The following is a 12,686-nucleotide window of genomic DNA, read 5'->3' as shown; positions in this document are numbered from 1 at the left end:
ACAGTAGTAATATAAAGTTACCTTTCACAAATACATTTGTTTAGCAAAAAAAAGTGAGTCAATTTTATAGAAAAATATAAATAAACAGCTGTATGTGGTTAAAAACAAAAAACAAAAAACTTTGATGGTGGTATTAGAGAAGGTTCCTGAAATAATTCTGGTATGTTAAGGTTCTCACCGTCCATGATTTCCACGAAATATATATTAAGATTTTCTGACTAGAAACTATAGAAGGGAACCTAAGCCAAGGGGGAAGCAGTGGGTAGCAGAGATAATACTTCCTGGTAGAGTTTGTAAAGGTCTCTAGCAGTGCTGGCCAATAGAACTCTCTGAGATGATGGCTATTGAGTACCTGAAGTGGGGCTATGCAACTGAGGAACTGAATTTAATTTTAATTAAATTTAAACTTAGGTAACTACCTGTGGACACTGGCTACTATATTGGACCGTATGAGTCTGTTGGCTGCTTTGGAGAGAAAAAAAGGAAGAGTGAAAAGAAGAAGCAGCTTAGAATTAGAACTTACCCCTTCCTTAGAACTCATGATCTTACAGATGAAAGGGACCTGAAGCGATCTACGTAGTCTAGTCTCAGCAAAATAAGATGGGCTTATCTTCATTTTACAGATGAGGTGGGCCTTCCTGCCTGCTTTTTTTTTTTTAATCAATGAGATCTTTTGACATAATTTTGGGGCATACTCAGATTTTGACAAAACTTATGGGAAAATAAATATCACAACACTTTTTGTGAGCACTTATGTTATTACACATTTATGTTATTACGAGTACTTCCTGCCGTTTGGAGTCTGGATGACAATCTGGATGATAAGCACCAATCCCTAAAGTTCTTCTTCTCCCACTTACAGCACAGTAGAATGTAAGTGATATCCCTCAACGTTATTAGAGGGATAACCTGGAATTCTCTCCAGTTCCTAAAATGAGAAACAAGGCATTTGCAAATTTTGGTACTTCTAACTATTCTATAGTGACAGATTACTTCAAATTGGATTCTGCTTTACCCATCTAGCACATCTTTCTTGTTGTTTAAGTTATTCCCCTATCTTCCTGGAAAGTATTTTATATCTTATATGTTCTGGAGTGCTTGATGTTTAAAAGCCACCATTTCACTTTCAGGGTATTTTTCTCTAAAGCAGAATATGGTTAAGATGATGACCCCTTGGGCTTCCCTAGTGGCGCAGTGGTTGAGAGTCTGCCTGCCAATGCAGGGGACACGGGTTCGAGCCCTGGTCTGGGAAGATCCCACATGCCGCGGAGCAACTAGGCCCGTGAGCCACAACTACTGAGCCTGCGCGTCTGGAGCCTGTGCTCCGCAACAGGAGAGGACGCGACAGTGAGAGGCCCGCGCACCGCGATGAAGAGTGGCCCCCGCTCGCCGCAACTAGAGAAAGCCCTTGCACAGAAACGAAGACCCAACACAGCCAAAAATTAAATAAATAAATAAGTAAATTTAAGAATAAAGATGTTAATCTGAGATCACAAAACGATCTTTTTTAAAAAAAAAAAAAAGATGATGACCCCTTTATCTCAAACTAGTGCTTTAGAAAACCTTAATTAGGAAATAGAAAGGAAATTGTAGAAAACAAATCAGCAGTGTAGGAAGTGAGAAGGGGGTAGTGTGATAAAAGGAGGAAGTGGGGAAAGCATTGAAATCTACCCCTCACCCTTATTTATTTACTTATTTTGTAATCTTTATTTTTGGTGGCAGGGAGGGGTGAGTCTGAGATCTTCCAACACATCTTCTCCAGTAGAGGCATAGCTTTGTTTCATCATCCTAGACGTTTAGGAGCCACATATACTTCACTAATTTCCATCCTGGATATAGCCAAGGTAGTAAGTAGTTGTTTAGGACAACTATATTGTTAACCTGCCTGAGAAGTAAGGATAAACCAGTGAGTAAATGGTAATGCTTCCTAGAATTCTGCCATACCTAGTAACTATATGCTCCAGGTTGTCTAAGTTATGCCCTTATGTCTCTGGAAAAGATTTATTTTACAGTATATATTCTGGGGAACTCATTGCTTAAAAGCTGTCATTTCAGGACTTTTTTTTGTGAATCACTATGTGATTTGCTAAAATGATGGTTTCATGCTTTTGTAACCTCCTAGATATTTTACTAAAAAAACCCCAAAATGCTAATGCTGGAATTGCAGTTATTCAGATACGAGAAAAATTATATTTACAGGTACCTTTTTCTCTCAATGGTTGAAGATAGGACTTCTAATAAAAATTGAGAGAGGCCTTTTCTAAGATATAATCTTTTTTTTTTTTTTTTTTGCTAAAAGTTTAAGTACTCTATATATGTATATGTAATCTATATTACACTTTCTAGGTTGCTTTATTCACCAAGTGAAAAACAGTCTCTACAATGCTGCCAGCTTATTTGGATTCCCATTCCAGCTGACCACAAAGCCCATAGTGACTTCTGCTTGTAATGGAACACGGAATGTGGTCCCTTCAGGAGAGGTCAGTGGGGATAAGGCTTCACTGGGGCTACTGGTCTTTGTACTTAATCATTAAAGTTAAATTTTAGAAATATTCTCTTTTTAGGAATTAATATGTAGAATGACTTCTTTCCGAAATGTTCATGTCTTAATTAGCCTTGATACAGAGACCAAAAAATGAAAGATTAAGAAATTGCACATTTAAAAAATATTTATAAGGAGCCTAATTACTAATACAGTTGACCTCTGAACAATGCTTGGGTTATGGGCCCCAACTCTCCACACAGTCAAAAACTCACATAGTTGGCCTTCCAGATCCTTGGTTCTGCCATATCTGAGGTTCTGCATCCGTGGATTCCTAATCAGTAATCATGTAATACACTAGTATTTACTGTTGAAAAAAATCCACGTTTAATTGGATCCACGGAGTTCAGACCCTTGTTCAAGAGTCAACTCTACATCTGGTTTTCTTGTTTAAGTATGTGTGAAGAATCTGGAATTGTTACTTTTTACATCATTTTGTGAGTCTTGGTCTTACTGATGAAGTTTCTTCTGTGAGGTAACTAAATCATCACTAAAATAGAGTGATTTTTTTTTTTCATATTAAGACTTATTTAAATTCTGAGAGTTAATACAGAGATGATTCTTTTTGATTTTAAGGTATTTTCGAACTCTTCATCTTCTGAACTGACAGATTCCGGATCCTGGAACAACATGCTGAAACTGGGTGAGGTGGTCAAAAACATTTCTGCTTCCCCTACCTCCTTCTGCCTCTGTTCTCTGAGTTTTGGGAATGTGAAAGGAAAACACTGATTTGGCTTCGGATGAGAACACAGATATATTCTCCCTACCATTCTAAAAAGCAAATCGCTTTCCTTTAGTATTGTCTTCGAATTTACTGTTATGTTTCCTATTTGCTTTATCAGCGTCTTTAATGTGACTTAGATCAGGGCTTATTTATTAAAAAGCAAAAAAAGGTGTTACCTGAGAGCTTACTCTGTCAGACACTGTGCTGAGTTATCATGAATAACAAAATAATAAAACCTTAAGTAGCAAAATAACAAAACAAAATAATAGAATAATAAAACCTTTAATAACAAAATAGCAAAACAAATAACAACATAATAAAATAACAAAATAATAAAACCCTGCCTTTGAGGGACATCATCTGATGGGGGAGCAACCTTAGGTTCCCAGTTCTCATGGTTTTGTGGATTAGGAACCTCCATATCATCCTTAGATCCCGAAATTGAATTGTAATTATTATATATACTATATAAAATGCTCTGGTGGGGAAAAATAGGAAGAAGCCAGAGTCCTGAAAATGATTGTGATCTCTGCCACACAGATAGGCTTGTAAAGTTTGAGAGGAAGGGGGAAAAAGAGCTTTTAGAGAAGTTGTGGGTTCAGAAAATTGACATATAGAGAGGATGGTAGATTTATCTTGTGCCTGAAGTACCAGCACTATATTTCTGTGGGTTTGTGTAGCCTAGTCAGAGAAGCATGGGTATTCCTAGGGCAGATTTCTTATATAAAGAAATCCACAATCTCAAATCGGAAACGCTTGGAGATATGTTTGGGAATTCCACATTTTTCAGTTGTTTATTGAATATTATTTAAAAAACCCCAACAGGATTGAACATTGATTCAAGTCAGGTTTTACAAACAAATGAATGCAGGTCAGTTCACGTTTTGCTGCTACTGACTTAAGAAAAAACTTTGAGCTTTAGACCTCTTTGCATTTTGGAGTCCTCAGGGACTCCAAACCCCTGTAGTAGCTCCAGCAGATAACGTGGCTGATGAAAATTTTGTTACCCTTTTTTGAGGTATAGTAACCGTCTCACAGGTATTAGAAGCTTCCAGGGAAATGTAGTAACAAAGCAGATTTTCATTTAAAAATACTTCTGTTTTCTTGAGAAGAAGAAACAATTTGAAAAATTTACTCAATTTGATTAGATTACAGAGTTTATAATCATTGAGTTCTTCATGCCTTTTGTTGGCCCCAGCAAGCAAAACTAGTAAAGCTTTCCTATGAATTGCTACTACCTACCTGAGAGCAAAGACAGACTAAGCACTATTGCTTTTCCTTTAACTTTTACAAAATGTGTGCTAGAAAGTAATAGAATTTGAAAAAATAAGATATTTAGTTCTACAGTATAGACTGCTCACAGATTTTCTTTTTTTTTTTTTAATTAATTTATTTTTGGCCGTGTTGGGTCTTTGTTGCTGCAAGCAGGCTTTCTCTAGTTGCGGCGAGTGGGGGCTATTCTTTGTTGTGCTGTGCGGGCTTCTCATTTCGGTGGCTGCTCTTGTTGCATAGCACGGGCTCTAGGTGCGTGGGCTTCAGTAGTTGTGGCATGAGGGCTCAGTAGTTGTGGCTCACGGGCTCTAGAGTGTAGGCTCTGTAGTTGTGGCACACGAGCTTAGCTGCTCCACAGCATGTGGGATCTTCCCGGACCAGGGCTCCAACCTGTGTCCCCTGCATTGGCAGGCGGATTCTTAACCACTGTGCCACCAGGGAAGTCCAGATTTTCTTTTCTAATGCAGACTGTTCACAGGTATTTTTGTGTGTGTTTTTTGTTTTTCTTTTACAATTACAAATGGTTTTTAAAAATAGGTAATAAATCTCCTAATGGAATAAGTGACTATCCAAAGATCAGAGTGACAGTAACTCGAGATCAGCCACGCAGAGTCCTGCCTTCCTTTGGGTAAGTGTTAAATTCTGCCTTTCTGTAAATGGAAACTTAGTAATTTTTAGGTGGTCACTCTTGCTAGGCATTCTCACTTCTATTATGTAATCTTGTTAAGTAAGTACTCTGAGGTTAGTAACTTGCCAAATATCATACAGCTGGTGAGAGACGTACTCAAGTGTGTGTTACTTTTTCTACCATATCATATGCCTATATAATGTGATTTTGAAAACCTTTAATTTTTAAAATTATTTTTAATTTTTATTTTTTGGCCTCACCATGTTGCTTGTTGGATCTTAGTTCCCCAACCAGGGGTTGAACCCAGGCCCTCGACAGTGAAAGCACTGTACTGCCAGGGAATGCCCTTTAAAACCTTTTAAAAAAGAATTGTCACTCACTTCTAAACTTTTTTTTGAAGTATAATATGCATTCAGAACAGTGCAGAAATCATGTATACAATGAACTGTTATTATTTTATTAGTAATTTTCTTCTCTCTGTGTTCTCACTTTCTAGAACTTCTGTTGCTTGGATATCGGACCTTATGGATTGATCTAATTTAATTTTCATATATAATTCTCTTTTGTTTTTGTCCTCACCCTTTTTTAAAAAAAATCTTCTACCACCGAGATAAACATATATGTATACTTTTTTTTTTTTTGGCTTCATAGTTTTTAAGTTGTAAGCATCCTCCCACTCCCTATTCCCCATGGCTTTTTCTTTCTCCAACCATCGAATTCTTATTATAGAGGTGCAATATCTTTTCTTATCTCTCTAAAGCTGTTAATTATTTTAAAATTTCTTCTCCTCCTTGCTTTGTCTGCTTCCTTTGAGTTACTCCTCCCCCTTTGGTTTATTTTGGTTTTATCTTTCTTACGAGTTCTTATTCAAATACCTGGTACTCCTTGGCTATCCACTCATGTTTGAAAATGAGACACTAACTATAAAAAGTAAGGCTCCCTGGAGGTGGATAAATGGCTGATTGTAGGATTAGGAGAGATAAAGTAAAAAATGATTGTGGAACGTCCTGTGCCAGCAATTAAAGGAGCCCTAAAAACCTGGGGACATTATCAACATGACACAGGAGGAAACTTGAAGGGGCTTTCACTGGCCAGCTGGGGACAATTTAAGCATCAAATGAGTAAAGACAAGAATACACATGTTAATAAATAAATACATAGTGTGGGAGGAAAAGGTCTTTATAGTAGAATGCCAACTAGTAAGTGTAGAAGGAATGATGGAATTAGAAAATCACCATCTTTTAACTATCACAGTAATAACTGATATATACAGGAATTGTCAGTTGAGCTAAAACTAGTAAGTAAAAGTTTTATGAAGTATGGAATATTTATATAAACTCAGAATTTTTCCCCACATATTACTTACTAATTATAAAGGGAAAAATAGTAACTTCAGAGTGAAGAAACCTGCCTGACGCCACCTTAACCAAAGGATCAAAGTTTAAATCACCCACAGTGGGCAAACTCACATCCTGGCCTCCAGATACATTGCACTGAGCAGGACATCATCACCTAATGTAGTATTCCTGAAAAGATCAATAATCTGAATATAATTATGAGAAAACTGGTTAAGCTGAAACTAAGGTTAATTCTACAAAACATCAGGCTTATACTCTTCATTTTACTCTTCATTCATACTCCTCCTCTTTAACCTGTGATTATTTAGAAGGGTAGAATTATATTGTTTAATTTCCAGATACTTGGGGCTTTCCAGGTATCTTTCTGTTACTGATTTCTAGTTTAATTTCATTATGGTCAGAGAATATACTTAGTACGATTTCATTCCTTTTAAATTTGTTAACATTTGTTTATGTCCTAGAATATATTCAGTCTGGATATTCCATGTTCACTGAAAAGAATGTGTCTTCTGCTATTGTTGGGTGGAGTGTTCTGTAAATGTCAGTTAATGTTTGCTGATAATGTTTTACAGGTCTTACTGGTTTTCTGTCTACTTTTTTATTGATTGATGAGTATCGAGTGTTGATGTTTCCTACTGTAATTGTGGACTTGACTATTTCTCTCATCCAGTTATGTCAGATTTTGCTTCATGTACGGTATTTTGCAACTCTGTAGGTGAATACATTTGACCTAGATTCACCAGTTGTTACCATTTTTCCAGTTTGCTTTATCATTCTCTGTTATATGTACATAATATTTTTTTCTGAATCATTTGAGAGTAAGTCTTAGACTCATGCCCCTTTAATCATAAGTACTTGAGTGTGTTTATTTCTCAGAATGAGGACATTCACTTACATAATCACAGACTACCAAAATCAGAAAATTTAACATTGATATAGTACTATTATATAATCTTATTTAAATTTCTCTATTATAGAGATTATTTTTTTCTGGCCCACAGTTCAGGGCAGGATCATGTATTACATTTAATTTTCATGTCTCTTTGATCTCCTTTAATCTGGAACAACGCCTTAGCCTCTCTTTGTCTGTAATAGCATGAATATTTTTAAAGAGTACAAAGCATTGCTTTTGTAGAATCCCTTAATTTTGTCTGATGTTTACTCATGATTTATTTTAGATTATGCAAATTTTTTGGTAAAAATACTGCATATGTGATGTGTCCTTTCTTAAACCTCACATCAAGAGAGGTATGATGTCAGTTTGTTCCATTATCGGTAATGGCAAGAGAGGCAGGCTCTATCAACCAGCAACAATGACTAGGTGAGGGCTTCATTCATGGCTTCCCATTCTTTAGCATTTATTAATTTAGTATTCATTAATTTAGTATTCAGCAGATACTGATTGAGTGCCTTTTGGCTTAGACCATGTACCAGGATACGGTGGTGGAAGGATGAAATCTCTGTCTTCATGGACTTTAAAGTTTAGTGTGGGATGCAGTCCCACAGTGACACCAATAATTAATCAATCACACCAATAATTAATTTCAATGGTGCTAAATGACTAAAGGAAAAGTGTAGTACCAGAGGAGGGTATGTTGTGTAATAGCGAGCTAAGCCAGAGTTGGAGTTGGAAAATTGGGCATGAGGAAAAAGGCAAAGGCTTTCATGTGGAAGCCCTGGTGACTGGGAATAGACATACCATAGCAGAATTCTGGGGTGCCCTCTGCTCTAGAGATCTAATTTTTGTGAATGGTGGTTGTCTGATTTGCCAGGAGCAAGCTTAACCTGAGACAGCTTAGTCACAGGATTGTCTGGAGCTTAAATTCCAACAATTTAAGCCATTTGGGAATAACTTTTTCTTTCTTTTTTCCTCTCAGTTTTACTTTGAGCTCAGAAGCCTATAATAGAAGACCAGGTGGCCGTCGCCATAGCAAAGGCAATCTGGAGAGTTCCTTAACGTGGAAGCCTCAGGAACAGGTTGTAACAGAGATGATTTCTGAAGAGGGTGGCAAGGGTCTGAGGCGTCCCCACTGTACTGTGGAGGAGGTAAGCCCTTTTAGCCTGATCTCTTTTAAAAGCAATTTTAGGAATTTGGGTGGGGAGGGGGGCCGGATAAATAGTATATGTTCTGTGGTACAAAATTCAAAAGGTATAAATGGGTGTACAGGGACTGTAAATTTCCCAGTCTCCCTTCTATATCTGGCCCCTATTTGACTCCAATGCTTATATGTATTCTTCTGTATATATGTAGTCAATTTTCAGGTAAAAGAAAGAAAAAGGAATCATATTAGGAAAAGGTACGATTATAGATTCTTTCTTTTTGGGTGCCTGAATTATTCTAACTTGTTTCTTGTATAAGCTGTAATAACTGTGACTAAGTAAGGGAAGTAAATGGTGTACATGTCTGCTTTTTCCTTCCATTTTTAGGGCACCTAGCATGATGTCTTCATCAACAATCTTCCCTTCCCTCTTGAAGTCTTCACTTATTCCAGGAGAATTTAGAACTATTCCTGTCTCTGGCATTTCCCCCAGACCATCACCTATTGCAATTTGCTAGATGGTTTTCTGAGCCACTTAGCTTAGTTCATCAAAGAAATGTTTATTTGGGTCCCAGGTGCTGTGCCAGTTTTCAGCAATTCAGAATTGAATAAAATATGGTCCCTGTTCTCTAGGAGCTTATACATTAATTGTTGTAATCAGCAAGCAAGTAGGCAGAGAAAGGAATGGACTGCAGCCCTGGAGGGGATTTTAAGGAGAGGTGTCAAAGTAGGCTTCAGTACCTCCTAGATGAGAAATAAGGGATGGGACTGAACAGATATGTATGGGGTATACACAGGCCATATTCTAGAAATATTAGAAGGTAGTATTAGCAAGGACATACTTACTGGTTAAGTGTGATATAAGGTTAGATGGAAGAGCCTGAGTCCCAAATTTCAATCTTGGATAAATGTGTGCCACTGACCAGGATACCCTACGTGTTTAGGGGAAGGTGATGACTTCAGTTATGGACATTGTTTAAAGTGCCTGTGAAACACGCAAGAAGACCTGTCCTGTAGACTTTTGGATATATGGGAGTTTTGAGAAGAAGGCAGGGTTAGGGACACATTTCTGAATCTTCTGCATATTGGTGTTAGATAAATCAAGGGAGCTGAAGAGATTATTCAGGGAGAGTATGTAGTGTGAGAAGAGATAATGGGCAGAACCATCGACATTTACAGGCAGGCAGAAGAAATAATATTCAGTGGAGACTGAGAAGATAAGAAATTAGGAGAGGGGCTTCCCTGGTGGTCCAATAGTAAAGAATCTGCCTTCCAATGCAGGGGATGCAGGTTTGATCCCTGGTTGGGAACTAAGAACCCACATCCTGCGGGGCAACTAAGCCCACGCACCACAACTACTGAGCTTGTGCGCCTCAATGGGAGCGCCTGTGTGCTGCAAGCTACAGAGCCCACGCACCCTGGAGCCCGCACGCCACGGCTAGAGAGAAGCCTGCGCGCCGCAACAAAAGATCCCACGTGCCTCATCAAAGATCCCGCGTGCCACAATTAAGACCCGACGCAGACCCAAAAAAATAAAGAAAATAAAGAAATATTAAAAAAAAAAAAAAAAGAAATCAGGAGAGTGTATTGTCCAGGAAGGCAAGGTGAGGTTAGCAGGGTGAGATGCTGGAGAGAGGTCAAGTGACAGAAGAGCTGAAAATGTGTCCATTGGATTTGGCCATAGAGGGTCATTAGTGACTTTGGTGAGACCAGTTCTGTTTTGGAAGCTGAATGTTCTGAATATGCAAGTGGATTATTTCTGCTGAGTTTTTTGTGGTTAACCCAGTTTCACTGTCAAAAACTCAGATGCTATCAAGGTCTAGCAGATAATGTAAATGAGTGAAATGGACTGGAGTGAATAGGTGACCAAGGGAATAAATAGTCTTACATAGCTCCAGATTGTTGATACAGTGTTTCAAAAGAGACCAGATGTTATTGGATTTTTCTTTTTAATTTATAAAGTTGGTAATTAAAATTAAAGGAATTAAAAGAAAACTAAAATTACAAAAACACTGTGCTGGCGAATGAAACACATCTATGAGCTGCGTTTGACCTCTTAGTCTTTGTTTATGATTTAATTATAGGTTTGATGTGCTGGTAGTTATCTAAATGCTTTCTTTTATTTAGGGTGTTCAAAAAGAGGAAAGAGAGAAATACCGAAGGTTATTGGAGCGACTTAAAGAAGGTGGTCATGGAAACTCTGTTCCTCCTGTAACTTCAACTCATCATAGGTAAAGATGCGTTAACAAGATAAATGCTTTGCCAGACATCTTTTTCCTTATTTTTGGAGAAGGGATTGGTGGGAAGGGCTTTGCTGAAAAAAGAGATTAATATTGAGAGAGCGAGCCCTGTAATTTGTCTGTACTGATGGATTATATTGAACAGTGGTTTTACAAAATAGAATTTTCTGTTAGCTTTAAGAGTCCTTTGTTCAAGTGAACTCTTAACATAAAACTCTGATACAGAAAAGTGGAATCACTGGTTGAAGTCAGGTTCCCAGGGAGCAGAGAGTTTTTTCAACCTCCCCAACACACGTTTCTCATGACCTCTGTCTTCCTCTCTTTTTCCCCCTCTTCTCCCCAGCTCGTCCCTCCCTTCATCTCCCCCCACCCGCACCGCGCCCCCCGCCCCCCCGCCCCACGTACACATAGTCTCTGAAGCATCCTAGTGGATGCATCTTAGCACAGTCGGAAATCTTCCACTCTAGAGACAAGATTAAAATCATCCCAGGTCATAAGAAGTTTTCCTTACAAGACAGCTTGTTAATTAACTGTGCTGAGTTGACCAAATAGATGAGAATGGCAGAAGGAATTGATGTCTGGCCTTTTATTTCCCTGTAAACAAGGGGACAAAAAATATGTGAGCTCAGGTTTGAGATCTACTTGATAATTCTGACAAGCAGTGTGAGAATACACAGAGGGGAGTCCCAGAAATTATGTAACAGTAAGTTGAAGGTGAAGAAGTCACAAGACTGTCTAGCTTGTTGAATGCAGAAGTAACAAGAATTTTAACTTTGGGAATTTTAACTTTGGTTGTGAACTTTAAAAAGAAATTCAGGGACTTCCCTGGTGGCATAGTGGTTAAGAATCCGCCTGCCAATGCAGGGGACACGGGTTCAAGCCCTGGTCCGGGAATGTCCCACATGCCGCGGAGCAACTAAGCCCGTGCGCCACAACTACCGAGCCTGCGCTCTAGAGCCCGTGAGCCACAACTACTGAGCCCGTGTGCCACAACTACTGAAGCCTGCGCTCCTAGAGCCCGTGCTCAGCAACAAGAGAAGCCACCGCAATGGAAAACCCGCACACCACATCGAAGAGTAGCCCCTGCTCACTGCAACTAGAGAAAACCCACGGCCAGCAATGAAAACCAAACACAGCCAAAAAATAAAGAAATTTATTTAAAAAGAAATTCAGTTTAGTCTATCAGAATGTTCATATTTTTTTCCATTTTGACTAGCCACTATTGGAAGCAATAGTATGCTTCATGAACTATTGGTTTTGTCATGTCAGCAAAATCCTCAAACTATTTTGCTTATTATGGTTTTTTTGTTGTTGTTCTTTTTCTTCTTATGTTCTTTTAATGTGTTGTTTTGGGATCCATTTCAGTATAGCGTTTAAAATTTTTCGTCTTGTAACTTGGGTGTTATCATGCTGAGATTTTTCAGTCAAGGTGGTGCTGGGGATTGAGAACATCCACTTTTATAATGGAGAAACTGGAGGTTAGGTAACTTGGCTGTAATATTAGAATCAGGATTAGACTCCTTTTATCCTAGTCCCAGATGATGCTATGTTGCGTCCTTTCTCTTGTAATTTGACATTTCTGGGTTATCAATAACTCCTGTTTGGAGAAGCTTACCAGAAAGAGATAATGAATACTTATAATAGATTTTCCTTTTGTATCTGATCTTCTTCACTTTTTGTGTTTCTAAGTTCTCAAAGAAGTCAGATGGACACATTAAAGACCAAAGGCTGGGGGCAAGAGCAAAGTCATGGAGTCAAAACAACTCAGTTTGTTCCAAAACAATGTGAGTTCCCAGATTTAGCTGTATCTTAATAGTCTTAATATATTGAACTTAGTTCAAGTGCATATAAAATTGAAAAATGACATACTAGTAAAAGATGGT

At 38.2% G+C, this 12,686-nt stretch overlaps 1 protein-coding gene across 1 annotated transcript in view; it reads left to right on the top strand.

Moving 5' to 3' along the window:
- SENP2 (SUMO specific peptidase 2) overlaps positions 1 to 12,686 on the top strand; it is a 30,942-nt gene that overhangs the window by 3,542 nt on the left and 14,714 nt on the right. The window contains exons 3-8 of the mRNA XM_061193309.1: positions 2,347 to 2,480; positions 3,119 to 3,185; positions 5,076 to 5,166; positions 8,402 to 8,570; positions 10,691 to 10,794; positions 12,493 to 12,587. Coding sequence (XP_061049292.1) covers positions 2,347 to 2,480; positions 3,119 to 3,185; positions 5,076 to 5,166; positions 8,402 to 8,570; positions 10,691 to 10,794; positions 12,493 to 12,587 — 660 coding nt within the window. The remainder of the gene's footprint in view (positions 1 to 2,346; positions 2,481 to 3,118; positions 3,186 to 5,075; positions 5,167 to 8,401; positions 8,571 to 10,690; positions 10,795 to 12,492; positions 12,588 to 12,686) is intronic.

Source organism: Eubalaena glacialis, chromosome 6, assembly GCF_028564815.1.
Source record: "Eubalaena glacialis isolate mEubGla1 chromosome 6, mEubGla1.1.hap2.+ XY, whole genome shotgun sequence".
In the NCBI taxonomy this organism is placed as follows: Eukaryota; Metazoa; Chordata; class Mammalia; order Artiodactyla; family Balaenidae; genus Eubalaena; species Eubalaena glacialis.
This window is presented reverse-complemented; position numbering and strand designations above follow the sequence as displayed.